The following is a 23774-nucleotide window of genomic DNA, read 5'->3' as shown; positions in this document are numbered from 1 at the left end:
TGTTAATAGATCAGTGGTTAGTTTCTCTCACTACCCTTTTATTTTACATTCTATCTTCTACTTTAAAGTCAAAACAGTGATTTATTGAAATACATCAACATGGGAAAAACCCCTTATAAGACTGGTATAATTATTGGTATTACCAATAATATAATATTGTTATAATTTAAAATACCTGTTTTCTATTTTAAAATACTTTAAAAAAAAATTTGTCCTGTAATGCTAAGCTGAATTTTAATTCTTTATGTAGGTATGTCATTTTCAGTTGATTGATTTATCCGGTGCAGTGGCAATCTACAGTGGCAAAAGTCTTTATATCAGTCATATCAGTCAAAAAAAGCTGGTTATAACTGAGGCTCTGTTTGGCAATTTTTTAAAGCTTTATTGAGTTTTCACGTCCCAGACCTTGTGTTTTAGATGCCCATGGGATTATTGCTTATTGGAGTGTCATATTCATTTACACTCAGAATGTCAGAATGCAAGTCTGCAACTACTCTGAAAGAGGTTGGGAGACATAATTTATAGATATAAAAGCTTTATTTGACAGCTTTGTGGATAATGAAAATACAATCAGCATATTATAAAAAGACATACATATGACACATTGTTCAGTGGTCTTATGAAAATACATTTGTGATAACAACCCAGTGGTCAGATAAAAATAATTTAATCAGCTTAGACAGGAAATATTTTTAGTTTTAAAGTTTTTTTTTTCCTAAATTGAACTCCAACTTATGAGGCAGAATATTAATACATCTGAAGTCATTTGAAGGATGTTGGTGCTGATGATGATGTCATGGTGTTCTTCAGTGGCACAGAGGCAGTTGTACTGTGTGGTGCTGTCTGCTGGCTCCTGAGAAAATCAGAAACATTTTTTCTTCACTAAAACTATGTTTGCACCTTTGTCTTCACAGAAGCACCTGCCCTTTGAAGATCTGTCCTGTCCTGGAAGAGAAATGTCATATATTTCATTAGAGTCTATTAACTGCAAAACATGACCATAAACAAATGTACATTCTGAAGATATGCTGAATGCTCAGAGCTCAAAATCACCTTTCACCCCTACAGCGATCAGGCAGACGAGAAGAACAAAAGCTGCAATAGTCTTCATTGTCTTCTTGCTCTCCTTGAACTGTGCTTGTGTTATGTCTGGGTCAGTGAGATTATGACTGAAGGACTTCAGGAGTTCATTTAAATACTGTAGGATCAGGGTTTCCCCCTCAGTTTTAGTTCTCTTTTTAGGTTTCAGTACTCCAGCTTCCTCACTTTTTTCTCTTTTTATTGCGATTTCTCGGAATCACTCCTTAACCATCATGGAGAGAAGCCTTGACTTAGGGCACCCTGTTTGTAACTTTCCATGAATGAGGAAGGATATATTGCTTAATTAGACTGGAATATCTGTGTGAATTATGATTTGGTGAAAATACTACTGTACTGAAACATTGAAAGTGAAAAACTCTTGGGGCATTTCAGTTGTTTTCAAAATATTTTAATCGATTGAATTTGATGTCTTTTATTGTCTGTTTTAAGCTTGTGACCGTCTGATGTTTACATTTTGTTCATAAATTAAGGTAACAATACACAGAAATATAGAAAATGCACATTAAACTTTTTATTAACACAATCTGTGCAGGTAAAACACAGATACTGTACACAGTGACAGGCACCCATGTTGCAACCAACAATTTCTATGCATTCAGTCTGACTGAATCCTGCTGATTTAGTAGTTTATAGCTAGACTTTGAAGTTGTAGTTTGTTTCATTTGCAAATTGGATGAAAACATGGTCCTACTCTTTACTGAAATCAGCTTTAATTAAATTTTATAAAATTCTAAATCACTGATGCCACTCAACCACCAACACCCCTATTTGCTAGGACATTATCTGTTTTTTCTACAGATTTTTCTTGCAATGAAAAAAAAGTGCACTTCCATTAGATACTTAAAGAGCTTTATTTTCATGCACTCATTTTGTACTTAATATAATTATTCTTTTGTAGAATAATCTAAAGATAATCTTAAGAACATCTAATTATCCTTAACTGGGCTTATTACCACCTACCCATCTTTCATACACAAGTCTGTTCAAGTGTTCTACAAGTGGTATCTAAATATTTTTTTTAAATACAAAAATAGTATGAAAGTACATTTTAGTTCATATTCATGGTGTCCCAAAATAGCACATTTGAGTACACATAGATGTTCTTAAGATTATCTTAAGAAGTACTAAAGAAGATATATATATATTTTTTTTATATTAAGTACAAAATTAGTGCGTGAAAAAAGAGCACTTTAAGTAAATTATGGAAGTGCACCTTTTAGGGGTTTCCGGTGACTCTTTATGCAGGTAACATTGCGCCAGAAGGTGGCGTGGAAGCAAGTGAGTGAGTCACTGAACCATTTTCCAATAGATTTGTTAAAAAACAATACATTCAGTTACAAAAAAAGTGTGATTATCCATGAATCAACTGAATCCTTCAACAAACAGGGGCATAGCTGGACCTTTTTACTGTTGCACAAGCCCCACTGAAATGCTGCTGTGCTCTAGTAAAATATCTGACAATGGAGATGACTGCATACCAACCTAAGAATCAAAATATTATCTAAAATGTGCATAACTCAATAATGATTCCTTGTTTATTGAACTATTGTACACATTGTACTGTTGTTGTTCTGTGGCTGTGTGCAGACAGCTGAATCACAGTGTGACGATATAAACCACAATCTACACAGACTTACACTTTTTTTAAAAACATAGAGCTTAACAGAGGTCAGCTGTTAGTGGTTCTCACTACCCTTTTAATTTGCATTGGATGTTCTATTTTGAAGTCTTTGAAAAAAAAACTATGATTTATGAAAATTTGGAAATGCTGACATGCATAAATGTCATCAATATAGGAAAATGTACTGTATAAGAAAAGGTAAAATTACTTCTATAAACACAGCTGTTTTTTCTTTTTTTTCTTTTTCAGGCATATCAATACAGTATATTGAGAATATATATACACTGCTGTTTAAAAGTTTAGGATCAATAAGATTTTTAATTTTTTTTTTTTTTTAAATAAGTCTCTTATGCTCACTAAGGCTATTTTATTTGATCAAAAATACAGAAAAAAATGTAATATTGTGAAATATTATTACAATTTAAAATAGCTCTTTTCTGTTTTAATATAAATATAATTTCTTCCTGTAATGCTAAGCTGAATTGTGATCAGCCTTTTCTCCAGTCTTCAGTGTCACATGATCCTTCAGAAATCAATCTAGTGTGCTGATTTATAATCAGTGTTTGAAACAGTTGTGCAGCTTAATCTTTTTTGGAACCTGTGATACTTTTTTCAGAATTTTCTGATGAATGAATAAAAACATTTTATCAACTTAAAACATCCTTGGTGAATAAAAATATTTTCTTTAAAAAATACTGCCCCAAAACGTTTAAACAGTAGTGTATATATTGTTAAAATAGATTTTTATTTTGCTATTTAAATGCTGTTCTTTTAAACTTTGTATTCATCAAAGATCCTGATTAAAATGTCACAGGTTCCAAAAAATAATACAGCAAAACTGTTTCCAGCATTGATAAATAAATCATCATATTAGAATGATTTCTTAAGGAATCATGATACTGAAAATTCAGTTTTGCTTCATAGGAATAAATACATTTTACAGAATATTCACATACAAAAGTGCTATTTTAAATTACAATAATATTTCACAATATTACAGTTTTTTTCATGTATTTTGAACAAATAAATGCAGCCTAAAATAGCATGAGAGACTTCTTTGAAAAATATTAAAAACCTTACTGATTCCAAACTTCTGAACGGCAGTGTATGTATGTATGTATGGATGGAGGGATGGATGCATGCATGGATATAAATATTGTGGGTATGGGGTCTCAATGTCTGCTCTTAATGATACAATGAATAAATAACAGTGAACACTAATTGTTTTTTTTGTTCATGTATTCACTATATTCCATCACTTCCTCCTCTCTTCCTTTTTCAAGAGAGACTCATTTGTTTAAACTCTTTCTTCTATTAATGATGACACAACTAACAATAAGCAGAGCAGATGTCCCCATGTTTAAGACGTTTAAGGCTTTTTTATTACAATTTTCTTCTGATCACAGTTGGAAGTAGCTGTCTAGATTTTGTTTTAATTCATTATGTGGAATGGAAATGTAGCTTGATGTAATTTTCAGTTGATTGGTTTCTCCAGTTCAGTGGCAGTCAACATTAGTTTGCACTGGCAAAAGTCTTTATACCAGCCATATCAGTCAACTGAGACACTGTTAAAATAGTAGCAGTCTTTAAAACTTCACTGAGTTTTCACATCCCAGACCTCGTGTTTTAGCCCATGAGACTATTGCTTATTGTAAATGGATTATCATATGCATTTGTATTCAGAATGTAAGAACTACTCTGAAAGAGGTCAGGAGACATATTTTATAGATATAAAAGCTTTATTTAACACATCTTTGTGGACAATGAAAATACAATCATAAAGCAAATTATAAAAAAAAAAATAGTCTGTACATATGACACATTTGTGAAAAAGTTTGTGAAAACAACCCAGTGGTCAGATAAAAAATAATTAAATCAGCTTAGACATTTGGAAATATTTTGAGTTTTAAAAGTTTTTTTTTCTATATTGAACTCCAACTTATGAGGCAGAATATTATTTCATCTGAAGTCATTTGAAGGATGTTGGTTCTCATGATGATGTCATGGTGTTCTTCAGTGGCACAGAGGCAGTTGTACTGTGTGGTGCTGTCTGCTGGCTCCTGTGAAGATCAGAAATAGGTTAAAATTAGGTTAATTTCCCATTAATCAACGAATTAATTATTTTTAAATTGCTCTCTGCCACACAAATCTACATCTTTGTGTTGAGTGTGTATGTGAAGCATGAGTAAATATGTTTAAATATATTCTCACCTCTTTTCGAGAGCCTTTATGATGACATTTTGAGTGAATTTTGACTCTGGATTCATGCATTTCCGTCCTGCACCATTCTTCAGAGTGACACTATGAAAGAATAAAAAGCAATGAGCTGAATCTTACTTGGGTCTTGTTTTTTCAGTTTACAAATTAACTGAAAATGAAAATAAATGATTGTATACAAATGTAGGCTGTGCTTACATAATCTCATGTTTGCGACAAGATGGACTTGGAGGGATGATTTCAACCTTCTCAATGTTCTTCACTAAAACTATGTTTGCACCTTTGTCTTCACAGAAGCACCTGCCCTTTGAAGACCTGTCCTGTCCTGGAAGAGAAATGTCATATATTTTCATTAGAGTCTATTAACTGCAAAACATGACCATAAACAAATGTACATTCTGAAGATATGCTGAATGCTCAGAGCTCAAAATCACCTTTCACCCCTACAGCGATCAGGCAGACGAGAAGAACAAAAGCTGCAATAGTCTTCATTGTCTTCTTGCTCTCCTTGAACTGTGCTTGTGTTATGTCTGGGTCTGTGAGATTATGACTGAAGGACTTCAGGAGTTCATTTAAATACTGTAGGATCAGGGTTTCCCCCTCAGTTTTAGTTCTCTTTTTAGGTTTCAGTACTCCAGCTTCCTCACTTTTTTCTCTTTTTATTGCGATTTCTCGGAATCACTCCTTAACCATCATGGAGAGAAGCCTTGACTTAGGGCACCCTGTTTGTAACTTTCCATGAATGAGGAAGGATATATTGCTTAATTAGACTGGAATATCAGTGTGAATTATTATTTGGTGAAAATACTACTGTACTAAAACATTGAAAGTGAAAAACTCTTGGGGCATTTCCGTTGTTTTCAAAATATTTTAATCGATTGAATTTGATGTCTTTTATTGTCTGTTTTAAGCTTGTGACCATCTGATGTTTACATTTTGTTTATAAATTAAGGTAACAATACACAGAAATATAGAAAATGCACATTAAACTTTTTATTAACACAATCTGTGCAGGTAAAACACAGATACTGTACACAGTGACAGGCACCCATGTTGCAACCAACAATTTCTATGCATTCAGTCTGACTGAATCCTGCTGATTTAGTAGTTTATAGCTAGACTTTGAAGTTGTAGTTTGTTTCATTTGCAAATTTGATGAAAACATGGTCCTACTCTTTACTGAAATCAGCTTTAATTAAATTTTATATAATTCTAAATCACTGATGCCACTCAACCACCAACACCCCTATTTGCTAGGATATTATCTGTTTTTTCTACAGATTTTTCTTGCAATGAAAAAAAAGTGCACTTCCATTAGATACTTAAAGAGCTCTATTTTCATGCACTCATTTTGTACTTAATATAATTATTCTTTTGTAGAATAATCTAAAGATAATCTTAAGAACATCTAATTATCCTTAACTGGGCTTATTACCACTACCCATCTTTCATACACAAGTCTGTTCAAGTGTTCTACAAGTGGTATCTAAATAATTTTTTTAAATACAAAGATAGTATGAAAGTACATTTTAGTTCATATTCATGGTGTCCCAAAATAGCACATTTGAGTACACATAGATGTTCTTAAGATTATCTTAAGAAGTACTAAAGAAGATATATATATATATTTTTTATATTAAGTACAAAATTAGTGCGTGAAAACAGAGCACTTTAAGTACATTATGGAAGTGCACTTTTTAGGGGTTTCCAGTGACTCTTTATGCAGGTAACATTGCGCCAGAAGGTGGCGTGGAAGCAAGTAAGTGAGTCACTGAACCATTTTCCAATAGATTTGTTAAAAAACAATACATTCAGTTACAAAAAAAGTGTGATTATCCATGAATCAACTGAATCCTTCAACAAACAGGGGCATAGCTGGATCTTTTTACTGTTGCACAAGCCCCACTGAAATGCTGCTGTGCTCTAGTAAAATATCTGACAATGGAGATGACTGCATACCAACCTAAGAATCAAAATTTTATCTAAAATGTGCATAACTCAATAATGATTCCTTGTTTATTGAACTATTGTACACATTGTACTGTTGTTGTTCTGTGGCCGTGTGCAGACAGCTGAATCACAGTGTGACGATGTAAACCACAAACTATACAGACTTACACTTTTTTTAAAAAACATAGAGCTTAATAGAGGTCAGCTGTTAGTGGTTCTCACTACCCTTTTAATTTGCATTGCATGTTCTATTTTGAAGTCTTTGAAAAAAAAACTATGATTTATGAAAATTTGGAAATGCTGACATGCATAAATGTCATCAATATAGGAAAATGTACTGTATAAGAAAAGGTATAATTACTTCTATAAACACAGCTGTTTTTCTTTTTTTTCTTTTTCAGGCATATCAATACAGTATATTGAGAATATATATACACTGCTGTTTAAAAGTTTAGGATCAATAAGATTTATAAAAAATACATTTTAAAAAATATTACAATTTGAATATTTTAAAATGTTAATTAAATAAAAAATACATAAAAAAAATGTAATATTGTGAAATATTATTACAATTTAAAATAGCTCTTTTCTGTTTTAATATAAAAATAATTTCTTCCTGTAATGCTAAGCTGAATTGTGATCAGCCTTTTCTCCAGTCTTCAGTGTCACATGATCCTTCAGAAATCATTCTAGTATTCTGATTTATCATCAGTGTTTGAAACAGTTGTGCTGCTTAATCTTTTTTGGAACCTGTGATACTTTTTTCAGAATTTTCTGATGAATGAATAAAAACATTTTATCAACTTAAAACATCCTTGGTGAATAAAAAATATTTTCTTTAAAAAATACTGCCCCAAAACGTTTAAACAGTAGTGTATATATTGTTAAAATAGATTTTTATTTTGCTATTTAAATGCTGTTCTTTTAAACTTTGTATTCATCAAAGATCCTGATTAAAATTTCACATGTTCCAAAAAATATTAAGCAGCAAAACTGTTTCCAGCATTGATAATAAATCATCATATTAGAATGATTTCTTAAGGAATCATGATACTGAAAATTCAGTTTTGCTTCATAGGAATAAATACATTTTACAGAATATTCACATACAAAAGTGCTATTTTAAATTACAATAATATTTCACAATATTACAGTTTTTTTCATGTATTTTGAACAAATAAATGCAGCCTAAAATAGCATGAGAGACTTCTTTGAAAAATATTAAAAACCTTACTGATTCCAAACTTCTGAACGGCAGTGTATGTATGTATGTATGGATGGAGGGATGGATGCATGCATGGATATAAATATTGTGGGTATGGGGTCTCAATGTCTGCTCTTAATGATACAATGAATAAATAACAGTGAACACTAATTGTTTTTTTGTTCATGTATTCACTATATTCCATCACTTCCTCCTCTCTTCCTTTTTCAAGAGAGACTCATTTGTTTAAACTCTTTCTTCTATTAATGATGATGCAACTAACAATAAGCAGAGCAGATGTCCCCATGTTTAAGACGTTTAAGGCTTTTTTATTACAGTTTCTTCTGATCACAGTTGGAAGTAGCTGTCTAGATTTTGTTTTAATTCATTATGTGGAATGGAAATGTAGCTTGATGTAATTTTCAGTTGATTGGTTTTCTCCAGTTCAGTGGCAGTCAACATTAGTTTGCACTGGCAAAAGTCTTTATACCAGCCATATCAGTCAACTGAGACACTGGTTAAAATAGTAGCAGTCTTTAAAACTTCACTGAGTTTTCACATCCCAGACCTCGTGTTTTAGCCCATGAGACTATTGCTTATTGTAAATGGATTATCATATGCATTTGTATTCAGAATGTAAGAACTACTCTGAAAGAGGTCAGGAGACATATTTTATAGATATAAAAGCTTTATTTAACACATCTTTGTGGACAATGAAAATACAATCATAAAGCAAATTATAAAAAAAAAAATAGTCTGTACATATGACACATTTGTGAAAAAGTTTGTGAAAACAACCCAGTGGTCAGATAAAAAATAATTTAATCAGCTTAGACATTTGGAAATATTTTTAGTTTTTAAAGTTTTTTTTTCTATATTGAACTCCAACTTATGAGGCAGAATATTATTTCATCTGAAGTCATTTGAAGGATGTTGGTTCTCATGATGATGTCATGGTGTTCTTCAGTGGCACAGAGGCAGTTGTACTGTGTGGTGCTGTCTGCTGGCTCCTGTGAAGATCAGAAATAGGTTAAAATTAGGTTAATTTCCCATTAATCAACGAATTAATTATTTTTAAATTGCTCTCTGCCACACAAATCTACATCTTTGTGTTGAGTGTGTATGTGAAGCATGAGTAAATATGTTTAAATATATTCTCACCTCTTTTCGAGAGCCTTTATGATGACATTTTGAGTGAATTTTGACTCTGGATTCATGCATTTCCGTCCTGCACCATTCTTCAGAGTGACACTATGAAAGAATAAAAAGCAATGAGCTGAATCTTACCTGGGTTTGTTTTTCAGTTGACAAATTAACTGAAAATGAAAATAAATGATTGTATACAAATGTAGGCTGTGCTTACATAATCTCATGTTTGCGACAAGATGGACTTGGAGGGATGATTTCAACCTTCTCAATGTTCTTCACTAAAACCATGTTTGCACCTTTGTCTTCACAGAAGCACCTGCCCTTTGAAGACCTGTCCTGTCCTGGAAGAGAAATGTCATATATTTCATTAGAGTCTATTAACTGCAAAACATGACCATAAACAAATGTACATTCTGAAGATATGCTGAATGCTCAGAGCTCAAAATCACCTTTCACCCCTACAGCGATCAGGCAGACGAGAAGAACAAAAGCTGCAATAGTCTTCATTGTCTTCTTGCTCTCCTTGAACTGTGCTTGTGTTATGTCTGGGTCTGTGAGATTATGACTGAAGGACTTCAGGAGTTCATTTAAATACTGTAGGATCAGGGTTTCCCCTTCAGTTTTAGTTCTCTTTTTTAGGTTTCAGTACTCCAGCTTCCTCACTTTTTTCTCTTTTTATTGCGATTTCTCGGAATCACTCCTTAACCATCATGGAGAGAAGCCTTGACTTAGGGCACCCTGTTTATAACTTTCCATGAATGAGGAAGGATATATTGCTTAATTAGACTGGAATATCAGTGTGAATTATGATTTGGTGAAAATACTACTGTACTAAAACATTGAAAGTGAAAAACTCTTGGGGCATTTCAGTTGTTTTCAAAATATTTTAATGGATTTAATTTGATGTCTTTTATTGTCTGTTTTAAGCTTGTGACCATCTGTTGTTTACATTTTGTTTATAAATTAAGGTAACAATACTTTAAACTTTTTATTAACACAATCTGTGCAGCTAAAGCACAGATACTGTACACAGTGACAGGCACTCATGTTACAACCAACAATTTCTATGCATTCAGTCTGACTGAATCCTGCTGATTTAGTAGTTTATAGCTAGACTTTGATGTTGTAGTTTGTAGTTTGATGCCCCTCAACCACCAACACCCCTAGGACATTATCTGTTTTTCTACGGATTTTTCTTGCAATGTAATTTACCAAAGAGGTCTGCCATCTAAGTCCAAAACAGACTCATCCCTGCTAAGTGGCATCTAAATATACTTAAATGGGCTTATTACCACTACCCATCTTTCATACACAAGTGTGTTCAAGTGTTCTACAAGTGGTATCTAAATATTTTTTTTAAATACAAAAATAGTATGAAAGTACATTTTAGTTCATATTCATGGTGTCCCAAAATAGCACATTTGAGTACACGTAGATGTTCTTAAGATTATCTTAAGAAGTACTAAAGAATATATTTTATATATATATATTAAGTACAAAATTAGTGCGTGAAAACAGAGCACTTTAAGTACATTATGGAAGTGCACTTTTTAGGGGTTTCCGGTGACTCTTTATGCAGGTAACATTGCGCCAGAAGGTGGCGTTGAAGCAAATAAGTGAGTCACTGAACCATTTTCCAATAGATTTGTTAAAAAACAATACATTCAGGTACAAAAAAGTGTGATTATGAGTGAGTCAATGAATCAACTGAATCCTTCAACAAACAGGGGCATAGCTGGACCTTTTTACTGTTGCACAAGCCCCACTGAAATGCTGCTGTGCTCTAGTAAAATATCTGACAATGGAGATGACTACATACCAACCTAAGAATCAAAATATTATCTAAAATGTGCATAACTCAATAATGATTCCTTGGTTTATTTAACTATTGTACACATTGTACTGTTGTTGTTCTGTGGCCGTGTGCAGACAGCTGAATCACAGTGTGATGATGTAAACCACAAACTATACAGACTTACACTTTTTTTAAAAAAATATAGAGCTTAACAGAGGTCAGCTGTTAGTGGTTCTCACTACCCTTTTAATTTGCATTGCATGTTCTATTTTGAAGTCTTTGAAAAAAAAAATGTGATTTATGAAAATTTGTAAATGCTGACATGCATAAATGTCATCAATATGGGAAAACATATAAGACTGGTAAAATTACTTCTATAAACGCATGTTTTTTCAAGCATATCAATACAGTATATTGAGAATATATATACACTGCTGTTTAAAAGTTTGGATCAATAAGATTTTGAATGTTTTTTTAAATTAGTCTCTTATGCTCACTAAGGCTGTATTTATTTGATCAAAAACACAGAAAACACGTAATATTGTGAAATATTATTACAAATTAAGATAACTCTTTTCTGTTTTAATATAAATATAATTTCTTCCTGTAATGCTAAGCTGAATTGTGATCAGCCTTTTCTCCAGTCTTCAGTGTCACATGATCCTAAAAAAAACATCCCAAAAAACATATATATCATCAGTGTTTGAAACAGTTGTGCTGCTTAATCTTTTTTGGAACCTGTGATACTTTTTTCAGGATTCTTTGACGAATGAATAAAAACATTTGATCAACTTAACACATCATTGTTGAATATAAATAGTTTATTAAAAAAATACTGCCCCAAAACTTTTAAAAAGTAGTGTATATATTGTTACAAAAGATTTCTATTTTGCTATTTAAAGGCTGTTCTTTTTAGCTTTGTATTCATCAAAGATCCTGATTAAAATGTCACATGTTCCAAAAAATATTAAGCAGCAAAACTGTTTCCAGCATTGATAATAAATCATCATATTAGAATGATTTCTGAAGGATAATGTGACACTGAAGAATAATGATACTGAAAATTCAGTTCCCTTTCGAAAGGGCACTCCACGCTGCGTCCTCTAGAGGGCGCTATGGGAACGCTGTCAGCGTGACCGGTGTCTGAAGCATGAATGAAAAAACGACAATGAACTTGACATTGGCAGGCGGAAGCCTATGATGTAAGCTAATGAGTGACTGCGGATATAAAAGGGCACTTGTAGAATACATCATCCTCTTTTTTGTCTTCAAGCCTTGTGTACTAAGCATGTGCGTTTTGACTCACGAGGGAGTAGGATGCGCCCACTGTTGCATTCGCGTAACTACTAGAGCAGAGGTCTGTACTCGAGTTTTTGCCAGCGGTTGCACGAGCGCGTTCGCCTCTCGGGGGAGTTGAACAAACTTAATGCTATGCATTCGAAGCGGTTTCTGTTCTCGCCTGATACTTGAGGGAATTAAGTGTTTGATCAGAATGTACGGCTCTCAGGTGAGAACCACGCTGCGAGAGGTGATTGCATTGAGACTGCCTGATTCTTTTGAAAATTTAGCGCCTCTCACCCGCGTTTCGGGTCTCGCGGCTGCCGAGGCAGTTAGTCAGGCCGATCACGGGTATTGTAGGCGGGACATGGAAGGAATCTGACGTGGAATGCTTTTTTCTTCCAGAATTCCTTTTGTATATATTTATAGAATAGGAACTGTGTATAATGTGGGTTATCTACATTATTGGTGAAGGAGGCTCCTGACTTGGTGTATATATATATATAAAAAAAAAAAAAAAATTTGCCCTTTTATTTTTTGAGTTGTTAGGCTCTTGTTTGAGCCTCCTCATCCTCTCAGCCCAGGTTGTGAGGCTCTCTGTGAGCCTCCCTGATCAGCGGTTCTTGAGGGGGCTAGGCTGAGATCACAGTTCCTGGTTCTCTCAACGGAGCTCTGTGGACCCGCTTAGACAGAACTATTAGTATGTAGGCTCTATGTGAGCCTCACTAACTGCGTCTAGGATTGAGTAGTCAGGTCTCCTCTCGTTTTAGAGAGACATTACGTCGAGACCTCCACTATTAAGAGCTCCTCAGCTAGGTTGGGTGTTGGTAGGCTTTCTCTCATTTAAGAGTGTTATTCTGCTGAAGCCTCCGCTCTCCATAGCTCCGCTTAGAAAGCACTATTGGTTTGTAGGCTCCTTTTTTGTGAGCCTCACTAACTGTCTTTAGCTCTGAGTGTTGTCAGGCCTCCTCTTGCTCCTGAGGGTCATCATGCTGAGGCCTCCACTCTTAAGAGCTTCTCGAAGTGTCTCGTTCCCTATTCTCAGGGAACCATGGTTACATGCGCAACCTGAGACGTTTTGCTTCACAGGAATAAATACATTTTACAGAATATTCACATACAAAAGAGCCATTTTAAATTACAATAATATTTCACAATATTAGTTTTTTTTTTTGAATGTATTTTGAACAAATAAATGCAGCCTAAATGAGCATAAGAGACTTCTTTGAAAAATGTTAAAAACCTTACTGATTCCAAACTTCTGAACAGCAGTGTATGGATAGATAGATGGATGGATGCATGCATGGATATAAATATTGTGGGTATATGGGGGTCTGCTCTAATGATACAATGAAAAAATAACAGTGAACACTAATTGTTTTTTTGTTCATGTATTCACTATATTCCATCACTTCCTCCTCTCTTCCTTTTTCAAGAGAGACTCATTTGTTTAAACTCTTTCTTCTATTAATGATGATGCAACTAACAATAAGCAGAGCAGATGTCCCCATGTTTAAGACGTTTAAGGCTTTTTTTATTACAGTTTCTTCTGATCACAGTTGGAAGTAGCTGTCTAGATTTTGTTTTAATTCATTATGTGGAATGGAAATGTAGCTTGATGTAATTTTCAGTTGATTGGTTTCTCCAGTTCAGTGGCAGTCAACATTAGTTTGCACTGGCAAAAGTCTTTATACCAGCCATATCAGTCAACTGAGACACTGTTAAAATAGTAGCAGTCTTTAAACTTTACTGAGTTTTCACGTCCCAGACCTCGTGTTTTAGCCCATGAGACTATTGCTTATTGTAAATGGATTATCATATGCATTTGTATTCAGAATGTAAGAACTACTCTGAAAGAGGTCAGGATATTTTATAGATATAAAAGCTTTATTTAACACATCTTTGTGGACAATGAAAATGCAATTATAAAGCAAATTATAAATAAAAAAGTCTGTACATATGACACATTTGTGAAAAAGTTTGTGAAAACAACCCAGTGGTCTGATAAAAAATAACTTAATTAGCTTAGACATTTGGAAATATGTTTAGTTTTAAAGTTGTTTTTTTTTTTGTTTTTTTTTTTTTTCTACTAAATTGAACTTTGACTTATAAGGCAGAATATTATTTCATCTGAAGTCATTTGAAGGATGTTGGTGCTGATGATGATGTCATGGTGTTCTTCAGTGGCACAGAGGCAGTTGTACTGTGTGGTGCTGTCTGCTGGCTCCTGTGAAGATCAGAAATAGGTTCAATTTAGGTTAATTTCCCATTAATCAATTAATTAATTATTTTTATATTGCTCTCTGCCATACAAATCTACATCTTTGTGTTGAGTGTGTATGTGAAGCATGAGTAAATATGTTTAAATATATTCTTACCTCTTTTCGAGAGCCTTTATGATGACATTTTGAGTGAATTTTGACTCTGGATTCATGCATTTCCGTCCTGCACCATTCTTCAGAGTGACACTATGAAAGAATAAAAAGCAATGAGCTGAATCTTCCCTGGGTCTGTTTTTCAGTTGACAAATTAACTGAAAATGAAAATAAATGACTGTATACAAATGTAGGCTGTGCTTACATAATCTCATGTTTGCGACAAGATGGACTTGGAGGGATGATTTCAACCTTCTCAATGTTCTTCACTAAAACCATGTTTGCACCTTTGTCTGCACAGAAGCACCTGCCCTTTGAAGACCTGTCCTGTCCTGGAAGAGAAATGTCATATATTTCATTAGAGTCTGTTAACTGCAAAACATGACAATAAACAAATGTACATTCTGAAGATATGCTGAATGCTCAGAGCTCAAACTCACCTTTCACCCCTACAGCGATCAGGCAGACGAGAAGAACAAAAGCTGCAATAGTCTTCATTGTCTTCTTGTTCTCGTTGAACTGTGCTTGTGTTATGTCTGGGTCTGTGAGATTATGACTGAAGGACTTCAGGAGTTCATTTAAATACTGTAGGATCAGGGTTTCCCCCCTCAGTTTTAGTTCTCTTTTTAGGTTTCAGTACTCCAGCTTCCTCACTTTTTCTCTTTTTATTTCGATTTCTCGGAAGCACTCCTTAACCATCATGGAGAGAAGCCTTGACTTAGGGCACCCTGTTTGTAGCTTTCCATGAATGAGGAAGGATATATATTGCTTAATTAGACTGGAATATCAGTGTGAATTATTATTTGGTGAAAATACTACTGTACTAAAACATTGAAAGTGAAAAACTCTAGGGGCATTTCGGTTGTTTTCAAAATATTTTAATCGATTGAATTTGATGTCTTTTATTGTCTGTTTTAAGCTTGTGATAATCTGATGTTTACATTTTGTTCATAAATTAAGGTAACAATACACAGAAATATAGAAAATGCACATTAAACTTTTTATTAACACAATCTGTGCAGGTAAAACACAGATACTGTACACAGTGACAGGCACCCATGTTGCAACCAACAATTTCTATGCATTCAGTCTGACTGAATCCTGCTGATTTAGTAGTTTATAGCTAGACTTTGATGTTGTAGTTTGTTTCATTTGCAAATTGGATGAAAACATGGTCCTACTCTTTACTGAAATCAGCTTTAATTAAATTTTATATAATTCTAAATCACTGATGCCCCTCAACCACCAACACCCCTATTTGCTAGGACATTATCTGTTTTTTCTACAGATTTTTCTTGCAATGAGAAAAAAGTGCACTTCCTTTTAGATACTTAAAGAGCTCTATTTTCATGCACTCATTTTGTACTTAATATAATTATTCTTTTGTAGAATAATCTAAAGATAATCTTAAGAACATCTAAATATACTTAACTGGGCTTATTACCACTACCCATCTTTCATACACAAGTCTGTTCAAGTGTTCTACAAGTGGTATCTAAATAATTTTTTTAAATACAAAGATAGTATGAAAGTACATTTTAGTTCATATTCATGGTGTCCCAAAATAGCACATTTGAGTACACATAGATGTTCTTAAGATTATCTTAAGAAGTACTAAAGAAGATATATATATTTTTTTATATTAAGTACAAAATTAGTGCGTGAAAACAGAGCACTTTTGGGGGGTTTCCGGTGACTCTTTATGCAGGTAACATTGCGCCAGAAGATGGGGTGGAAGCAAGCAAGTGAGTCACTGAACCATTTTCCAATAGATTTGTTAAAAAACAATACATTCAGTTATTATTTCAGTGATTATCCATGAATCAACTGAATCCTTCAACAAACAGGGGCATAGCTGGACCTTTTTACTGTTGCACAAGCCCCACTGAAATGCTGCTGTGCTCTAGTAAAATATCTGACAATGGAGATGACTGCATACCAACCTAAGAATCAAAATATTATCTAAAATGTGCATCACTCAGTAATGATTCCTTGTTTATTGAAGTATTGTACACATTGTACTGTTGTTGTTCTGTGGCCGTGTGCAGACAGCTGAATCACAGTGTGACGATGTAAACCACAAACTACACAGACTTACACTTTTTTTTTAAAACATAGAGCTTAATAGAGGTCAGCTGTTAGTGGTTCTCACTACCCTTTTAATTTGCATTGCATGTTTTATTTTGAAGTCTTTGAAAAAAAAAACAATGATTTATGAAAATTTGGAAATGCTGACATGCATAAATGTCATCAATATAGGAAAATGTATAAGAAAAGGTAAAATTACTTCTATAAACACAGCTGTTTTTTTTTCTTTTTCAGGCATATCAATACAGTATATTGAGAATATATATACACTGCTGTTTAAAAGTTTAGGATCAATAAGATTTTTAATGTTTTTTTTTTGTTTTTTTTTTAAATAAGTCTCTTATGCTCACTAAGGCTATTTTATTTGATCAAAAATACAGAAAAAAATGTAATATTGTGAAATATTATTACAATTTAAAATAGCTCTTTTCTGGTTTTAATATAAATATAATTTCTTCCTGTAATGCTAAGCTGAATTGTGATCAGCCTTTTCTCCAGTCTTCAGTGTCACATGATCCTTCAGAAATCATTCTAGTATTCTGATTTATCATCAGTGTTTGAAACAGTTGTGCAGCTTAATCTTTTTTGGAACCTGTGATAATTTTTTCAGAATTTTCTGATGAATGAATAAAAACATTTTATCAACTTAAAACATCCTTGGTGAATAAAAATAATTTCTTTAAAAAATACTGCTCCAAAACGTTTAAACAGTAGTGTATATATTGTTAAAATAGATTTTTATTTTGCTATTTAAATGCTGTTCTTTTAAACTTTGTATTCATCAAAGATCCTGATTAAAATGTCACAGGTTCCAAAAAATAATACAGCAAAACTGTTTCCAGCATTGATAATAAATAATCATATTAGAATAATTTCTGACGGATCATGATACTGAAAATTCAGTTTTGCTTCATAGGAATAAATACATTTTACAGAATATTCACATACAAAAGTGGTATTTTAAATTACAATAATATTTCACAATATTACAGTTTTTCATGTATTTTGAACAAATAAATGCAGCCTAAAATAGCATGAGAGACTTCTTTGAAAAATATTAAAAACCTTACTGATTCCAAACTTCTGAACGGCAGTGTATGTATGTATGTATGGATGGATTGATGGATGGATGGATGGATGGATATAAATATTGTGGGTATGGGGTCTCAATGTCTGCTCTAATGATACAATGAAAAAATAACAGTGAACACTAATTGTTTTTTTGTTCATGTATTCACTATATTCCATCACTTCCTCCTCTCTTCCTTTTTCAAGAGAGACTCATTTGTTTAAACTCTTTCTTCTATTAATGATGACACAACTAACAATAAGCAGAGCAGACGTCCCCATGTTTAAGACGTTTATGGCTTTTTTATTACAGTTTCTTCTGATCACAGTTGGAAGTAGCTGTCTAGATTTTGTTTTAATTCATTATGTGGAATGGAAATGTAGCTTGATGTAATTTTCAGTTGATTGGTTTCTCCAGTTCAGTGGCAGTCAACATTAGTTTGCACTGGCAAAAGTCTTTATACGAGCCATATCAGTCAACTGAGACACTGTTAAAATAGTAGCAGTCTTTAAAACTTCACTGAGTTTTCACATCCCAGACCTCGTGTTTTAGCCCATGAGACTATTGCTTATTGTAAATGGATTATCATATGCATTTTTAATCAGAATGTCAGAATGCAAGAACTACTCTGAAAGAGGTCAGGAGACATATTTTATAGATATAAAAGCTTTATTTAACACATCTTTGTGGACAATGAAAATACAATCATAAAGCAAATTATAAAAAAATAGTCTGTACATATGACACATTTGTGAAAAAGTTTGTGAAAACAACCCAGTGGTCAGATAAAAAATAATTAAATCAGCTTAGACATTTGGAAATATTTTGAGTTTTAAAGTTTTTTCTTTCTAAATTGAACTCCAACTTATGAGGCAGAATATTATTTCATCTGAAGTCATTTGAAGGATGTTGGTGCTGATGATGATGTCATGGTGTTCTTCAGTGGCACAGAGGCAGTTGTACTGTGTGGTGCTGTCTGCTGGCTCCTGTGAAAATCAGAAATAGGTTAAAAATAAGGTTAATTTCCCATTAATCAATTAATTAATTATTTTTAAATTGCTCTCTGCCACACAAATCTACATCTTTGCGTTGAGTGTGTATGTGAAGCATGAGTAAATATGTTTAAATATATTCTTACCTCTTTTTGAGAGCCTTTATGATGACATTTTGAGTGAATTTTGACTCTGGATTCATGCATTTCCGTCCTGCACCATTCTTCAGAGTGACACTATGAAAGAATAAAAAGCAATGAGCTGAATCTTACTTGGGTCTGTTTTTCAGTTGACAAATTAACTGAAAATTAAAATAAATGATTGTATACAAATGTAGGCTGTGCTTACATAATCACATGTTTGCGACAAGATGGACTTGGAGGGATGATTTCAACCTTCTCAATGTTCTTCACTAAAACCATGTTTGCACCTTTGTCTGCACAGAAGCACCTGCCCTTTGAAGACCTGTCCTGTCCTGGAAGAGAAATGTCATATATTTCATTAGAGTCTATTAACTGCAAAACATGACCATGAACAAATGTACATTCTGAAGATATGCTGAATGCTCAGAGCTCAAAATCACCTTTCACCCCTACAGCGATCAGGCAGACGAGAAGAACAAAAGCTGCAATAGTCTTCATTGTCTTCTTGCTCTCGTTGAACTGTGCTTGTGTTATGTCTGGGTCAGTGAGATTATGACTGAAGGACTTCAGGAGTTCATTTAAATACTGTAGGATCAGGGTTTCCCCATCAGTTTTAGTTCTCTTTTTAGGTTTCAGTACTCCAGCTTCCTCACTTTTTCTCTTTTTATTTCGATTTCTCGGAAGCACTCCTTAACCATCATGGAGAGAAGCCTTGACTTAGGGCACCCTGTTTATAACTTTCCATGAATGAGGAAGGATATATTGCTTAATTAGACTGGAATATAGTGTGTGTTGATTTTTGGGAATACTACTAGATGTTAGACTAAAACATTGAAAAACATTTTAAAATGTTTTAACTGATTGAATTTCATGGCTTTTATTGTCTGTTTTTAAACACCTGACAATCTGTTGCATACATGTTGTGTATAAATTAAGGTAACAATACACAAATATAGAAAATGCACACTGAACCTATTTATTAACACAATCTTTTGCAATAATTTTAATGATAATGCCCCACTGTTTCAAATAAATCTGTGCAGATAAATACAGTACAGTACACAGTGACAGGCACCCAAGTAACAATTAACAATTTCTGTGCATTCAGTCTGACTGAATCCTTCTGAGTTAGTTGTTTATAGCTGCACTGTGAAGTTGAAGTTTGTTTAATTTTTTGACTTTTTACCAATTGGATGTAAATGTGGTCCTACCCTTTACTGAAATCAGCTTTCTCAATAGTCAAGTTTTATATCATCCTTAATCACCTGCTACCCTCAACCACCAACAACCCTATCTGCTAGGGTAATATCCATTTTTCTACAGATTTTTTTTTTTGCAGTGTTTTCCCAAAGAGCTCTGCTATCCAAGTCTTAAGCAGACTCAACCCTGCTAAGCATCAAAGTATTAGCTGCTGGTCATCATTAAAGAAAATTTTCAATGTAGTAACCCAAAGATTATAGTTCTAACACCACAGTTCAGTCAAGTCAATAACAAACAATGAAAAAAATAAAAAATAAAAAATGCTTCTTAGCTTATACTCTAAAAAGATAATAAGTGGATCTACAGTCACAACTTAAATAAATGCATGGTTGCAAAAAACTGATTGATTGCTTATACTTAAACCTTTATGTAAAGTTCTTTTGACATAATATTGTTGTTTTTTAAACATCTGTTTAATACTGTGTGTATTTTAAACTCAAATATCTGCATCGTGTTTACATGTTAAATACTGTTTCTGTTATGTTATAGTTTTTGTGGTTACCATTTTTGCCAGTGAATGTCTTACTTCATTAAGGTAAATATTTATATATTTGATCAAATTGCTAAAAAAACAACAACTTTTGGCTAGCATATTACATGCTTAATGTAACTTAATTAGCAAGTACATTTAAACTATTTAACACAAGATCTGTTACAGTCATTTCTGGTCTGTGAAATTAATAAAATAATAATAATGATCCATCTCCATCATCATAAAGTGTGACTGGGATCTTTTGGTTTTGCTGTGCTTGTGGATGTTTAATCTATTTATGAAGTCATTAAGAAACCACAACCAAGGATGTGGGACAAAACGTATATTTTCTGTGGAAGATGGTCTGTTGTTTTCACTACCTCTTTATCTTCAAGCCAGTCTAAACAATATTTGTTACATCTGATGGTAAAAAGATGATGACATATATTGGCCAATAATGTGTGTGAGTTATTTTTGCATAAATTATTGTATAGTTATTCTCTAAGCAGTCCTGGGTCATGTTTTTCAAATGAGACTTGTTTGGGGAGTCAGGTAAGTTTGAGAATAAACTGGCATAAACCAAATCAGAGTTCCAATGTTGAAATACATACCAAATAGTTTAATACATAAACAAACTGCAAATCAGGTCATTAGACAAAACTTTTTTTTGTCTTCACTGAAATTTCACTGGAATGTTGTCAAGTGTTTTCACTTCCCTTTTCTTTATATAGGATCTTAACCAGACATTGTATTGAAGTCTAAGCTAATGAAAAGCTAAACTGAAACTGAAAAAAAAGAAAACCTTTTGTGAAATCTTGAAATGTCACTTCAACTACTACATATTTTTATTATGCATGCACAATGCATGCTGGTATTATCAGTTAACACCAGTAAACCATGGAGTACCACAAGGATCTGGAATTACACAAGCTTCAGTCAGGATCCAACCCTTACAAAGATCTGAGATGACCAAACACCTGAGAAGAGATGATGCCAACCTCTCAGAGGACCTCAGATGTTGCCAACCCTGAACCAGCATACAAAACTACCAAATGTTGCTATAAGTTTGATTGCAATAATCATTGCTGTTAATAGTGTTCATCTTTTGATGGAATACGTCATTAACTAACTGCATGATATTTACTGTCCATTTCTGCAATATGGACATAAACTTGACATAGTCACCACTGATAAACTACTCCTAATTAAATATAATGTGAACTCACATTTTCTGTGGAGCTGCTTGGCAACGATTTGTATCGTGAAAAGTGCAATACAAATAAATGTGAATTTAACTGAATAATATTCAAAGTTACTTTTTTATTATAGTCATTTGTCTATTCTGTATTTTTTTTTAATCTATTCTAGTCTACTATTGTCTTTATTATTAGTGTTATATTAATTTTATTAACTTAATTTATATGTACGTCTATGCTATATCAGTACTTTTTCTCTGCACTGGAAATTTCTGTAATCAAGACCAATGTATTGTGTGCATAAACACACTTGGGAATAAAGCTCTTTATTCTGATTCATTAATTTTTGAATTCATTAAGTTGTTTTTTAATTTCATTCATTTATTTCATTATTTCATATTATTTCATTACATTCATAATGATTCATTTGAGCAGAATCATGCAGTCTGAATTCAGTTTACTTGCAATTATGACATCACTTCAGTATAATTCAAACATATGTCTGTTTTTAATTCATATGTAATTCAGACACTCTGACTGGGATAATGTTATTTCTTTTGTATGTCAGTAATTTAAACTAAATTGTCAAAATGCGTTTACACTTGAATAAAGTGAAGTTTTAGACAATGTTTCCATTCCTTGAAGATGCATCCTTGTCATTTATGTTAAAACAGTTTTTGCGCGAATAATTAACAGAGACCAAAGAGCTAGAATTTATGGAAAACAAAAACTTTTATTTGATAACATAGTGGACACAGATGAACAATGAAATAATTAACATCATAAGTGGACTGTATAACAGCAACAACAGTGTTTGACCAAAATTAAACACAAAATGAAATATATATATATAATTCATTTTTGTAATCTGAAATTTATAATTACTACACCATAGTCAGTTGCATAAATTATCAAGCAGAAAATATTTACAGTTTATACATATGTGTTCTAGGCAAACTCATGCAATGTATGCAAACTGTCAGCTAGAGGTCATACAGCATCTGAGGATGTTCTTCATTGGCATTATAACACAGCAGCGAATCCAGTCTCGTACTAAGCATCTACTGCCGGGCTCTGTAAAGATCAGAAATAGTAAATTATATATTATTTTAATATTCTATATTATTTTTATGTGATTTATTCATTTGAGAAATTGCCAATAGGTCAAACAAACAACAAAAATGTTACACTTACATCTTTTCAAGAGCCCTCTTGATTAAATTCTGTGTGAATTTAGACTCTGGATTCAAGCATTTCTGCTCAGTGCTCTTCAGATTGACACTGGAAATAAAAAAGGAAAGATGAGCTGAAGGTGTTTAAGAGGGTTGAAACAGCAGCATGATCATTAATAGTAAATAACTGTACAAAACCATTGTTGTTGTCCTTACATAATCTCCTGTCTCCCACAAGATGGACTTGGAGGAATGATTTCAACCTTCTCAATGTTTTTCAGTAAAACTACATTCACTCCTTTGTCAGCACAGAAGCACCTGCCTTTGGGAAATGTCTGCCCTGGAAGGAAGATTGTACTTTATAAGCTGCAGAACAGCATGATAAAAAATAATAATAATAATAATATTTTTAAGAGATACAGTTATACAATAAATATTCAATTATAGGTCTTAAAAGGCAACACTTACCTTGTACTTCCGTTGCAAGCAGACAGGAAAGAAAAACAAAAACTGCTGCAGTCTTCATTGTTTTTTTTTAAAGTTTTGACGATTGTCTAAGACTGTTATTGCCATTTCAGCTACAGTACTTATAGCTGTCAGAAGATCAGGGATTTACAGTGTGGAGTCAGTTCCCAGTTTCAGTTTCACAAGCACAGCAGTTTTGATTTCCCATTTCTTTGAAATGCCCTGAC

The 23774-nt window shown here is 33.1% G+C and overlaps 5 protein-coding genes across 6 annotated transcripts; all 5 read right to left on the bottom strand.

Moving 5' to 3' along the window:
* Positions 1 to 518: 518 nt before the first annotated feature.
* On the bottom strand, positions 519 to 5498 carry LOC109080649 (C-X-C motif chemokine 11-6-like). 2 transcript variants are annotated; one of them, XM_042724439.1, is made up of 4 exons: positions 5374 to 5498; positions 5138 to 5264; positions 4934 to 5023; positions 519 to 853 (listed from the first exon to the last, which is right to left on the bottom strand). In XM_042724439.1, exons 1-4 carry the CDS (start codon positions 5429 to 5431, stop codon positions 763 to 765), a joined length of 366 nt encoding a protein of 121 aa, XP_042580373.1. In that variant the 5' UTR covers positions 5432 to 5498; the 3' UTR covers positions 519 to 762. The 2 variants fall into 2 exon arrangements, with proteins under 2 accessions (XP_042580373.1, XP_042580374.1); XM_042724440.1 differs by lacking the exon at positions 519 to 853 and adding an exon at positions 4441 to 4782 and having other exon boundaries at positions 5374 to 5468.
* A 3263-nt stretch (positions 5499 to 8761) lies between these two features.
* LOC109045971 (C-X-C motif chemokine 11-6-like) lies at positions 8762 to 9841 on the bottom strand. Its single transcript, XM_042723415.1, has 4 exons — positions 9692 to 9841; positions 9457 to 9583; positions 9255 to 9344; positions 8762 to 9103 (listed from the first exon to the last, which is right to left on the bottom strand). The coding sequence occupies exons 1-4, from the start codon at positions 9747 to 9749 to the stop codon at positions 9034 to 9036; spliced, it is 345 nt and encodes a 114-aa protein (XP_042579349.1). The 5' UTR covers positions 9750 to 9841; the 3' UTR covers positions 8762 to 9033.
* A 4347-nt stretch (positions 9842 to 14188) lies between these two features.
* LOC109045970 (C-X-C motif chemokine 11-6-like) lies at positions 14189 to 15254 on the bottom strand. Its single transcript, XM_042724438.1, has 4 exons — positions 15131 to 15254; positions 14896 to 15022; positions 14694 to 14783; positions 14189 to 14542 (listed from the first exon to the last, which is right to left on the bottom strand). The coding sequence occupies exons 1-4, from the start codon at positions 15186 to 15188 to the stop codon at positions 14452 to 14454; spliced, it is 366 nt and encodes a 121-aa protein (XP_042580372.1). The 5' UTR covers positions 15189 to 15254; the 3' UTR covers positions 14189 to 14451.
* A 3243-nt stretch (positions 15255 to 18497) lies between these two features.
* On the bottom strand, positions 18498 to 19619 carry LOC109080646 (C-X-C motif chemokine 11-6-like). Its single transcript, XM_042724436.1, has 4 exons — positions 19423 to 19619; positions 19188 to 19314; positions 18986 to 19075; positions 18498 to 18833 (listed from the first exon to the last, which is right to left on the bottom strand). Exons 1-4 carry the CDS (start codon positions 19478 to 19480, stop codon positions 18743 to 18745), a joined length of 366 nt encoding a protein of 121 aa, XP_042580370.1. The 5' UTR covers positions 19481 to 19619; the 3' UTR covers positions 18498 to 18742.
* A 3004-nt stretch (positions 19620 to 22623) lies between these two features.
* LOC109080650 (C-X-C motif chemokine 11-6-like) lies at positions 22624 to 23631 on the bottom strand. Its single transcript, XM_019095673.2, has 4 exons — positions 23551 to 23631; positions 23299 to 23422; positions 23105 to 23191; positions 22624 to 22984 (listed from the first exon to the last, which is right to left on the bottom strand). Exons 1-4 carry the CDS (start codon positions 23606 to 23608, stop codon positions 22972 to 22974), a joined length of 282 nt encoding a protein of 93 aa, XP_018951218.1. The 5' UTR covers positions 23609 to 23631; the 3' UTR covers positions 22624 to 22971.
* Positions 23632 to 23774: the final 143 nt, after the last annotated feature.

This window comes from Cyprinus carpio, chromosome B5 (genome assembly GCF_018340385.1).
Source record: "Cyprinus carpio isolate SPL01 chromosome B5, ASM1834038v1, whole genome shotgun sequence".
Taxonomy (NCBI): Eukaryota; Metazoa; Chordata; class Actinopteri; order Cypriniformes; family Cyprinidae; genus Cyprinus; species Cyprinus carpio.
This window is presented reverse-complemented; position numbering and strand designations above follow the sequence as displayed.

Excerpts from the sequence above, each read along its gene's own strand:
- LOC109080649 (XM_042724439.1), bottom strand. The coding sequence starts at position 5,431 with ATGAAGACTATTGCAGCTTTTGTTCTTCTCGTCTGCCTGATCGCTGTA. Across the intron at positions 5,265-5,373 it reads GATCGCTGTAGGGGTGAAAG|GACAGGACAGGTCTTCAAAG; the intron begins GTGATTTTGAGC and ends TTTCTCTTCCAG. Across the intron at positions 5,024-5,137 it reads TGTCGCAAACATGAGATTAT|TGTCACTCTGAAGAATGGTG; the intron begins GTAAGCACAGCC and ends ATTCTTTCATAG.
- LOC109045971 (XM_042723415.1), bottom strand. The coding sequence starts at position 9,749 with ATGAAGACTATTGCAGCTTTTGTTCTTCTCGTCTGCCTGATCGCTGTA. Across the intron at positions 9,584-9,691 it reads GATCGCTGTAGGGGTGAAAG|GACAGGACAGGTCTTCAAAG; the intron begins GTGATTTTGAGC and ends TTTCTCTTCCAG. Across the intron at positions 9,345-9,456 it reads TGTCGCAAACATGAGATTAT|TGTCACTCTGAAGAATGGTG; the intron begins GTAAGCACAGCC and ends ATTCTTTCATAG.
- LOC109045970 (XM_042724438.1), bottom strand. The coding sequence starts at position 15,188 with ATGAAGACTATTGCAGCTTTTGTTCTTCTCGTCTGCCTGATCGCTGTA. Across the intron at positions 15,023-15,130 it reads GATCGCTGTAGGGGTGAAAG|GACAGGACAGGTCTTCAAAG; the intron begins GTGAGTTTGAGC and ends TTTCTCTTCCAG. Across the intron at positions 14,784-14,895 it reads TGTCGCAAACATGAGATTAT|TGTCACTCTGAAGAATGGTG; the intron begins GTAAGCACAGCC and ends ATTCTTTCATAG.
- LOC109080646 (XM_042724436.1), bottom strand. The coding sequence starts at position 19,480 with ATGAAGACTATTGCAGCTTTTGTTCTTCTCGTCTGCCTGATCGCTGTA. Across the intron at positions 19,076-19,187 it reads TGTCGCAAACATGTGATTAT|TGTCACTCTGAAGAATGGTG; the intron begins GTAAGCACAGCC and ends ATTCTTTCATAG. Across the intron at positions 18,834-18,985 it reads ATAAAGGCTCTCAAAAAGAG|GAGCCAGCAGACAGCACCAC; the intron begins GTAAGAATATAT and ends TGATTTTCACAG.
- LOC109080650 (XM_019095673.2), bottom strand. The coding sequence starts at position 23,608 with ATGAAGACTGCAGCAGTTTTTGTTTTTCTTTCCTGTCTGCTTGCAACG. Across the intron at positions 23,423-23,550 it reads GCTTGCAACGGAAGTACAAG|GGCAGACATTTCCCAAAGGC; the intron begins GTAAGTGTTGCC and ends TCTTCCTTCCAG. Across the intron at positions 23,192-23,298 it reads TGTGGGAGACAGGAGATTAT|TGTCAATCTGAAGAGCACTG; the intron begins GTAAGGACAACA and ends TTTTATTTCCAG.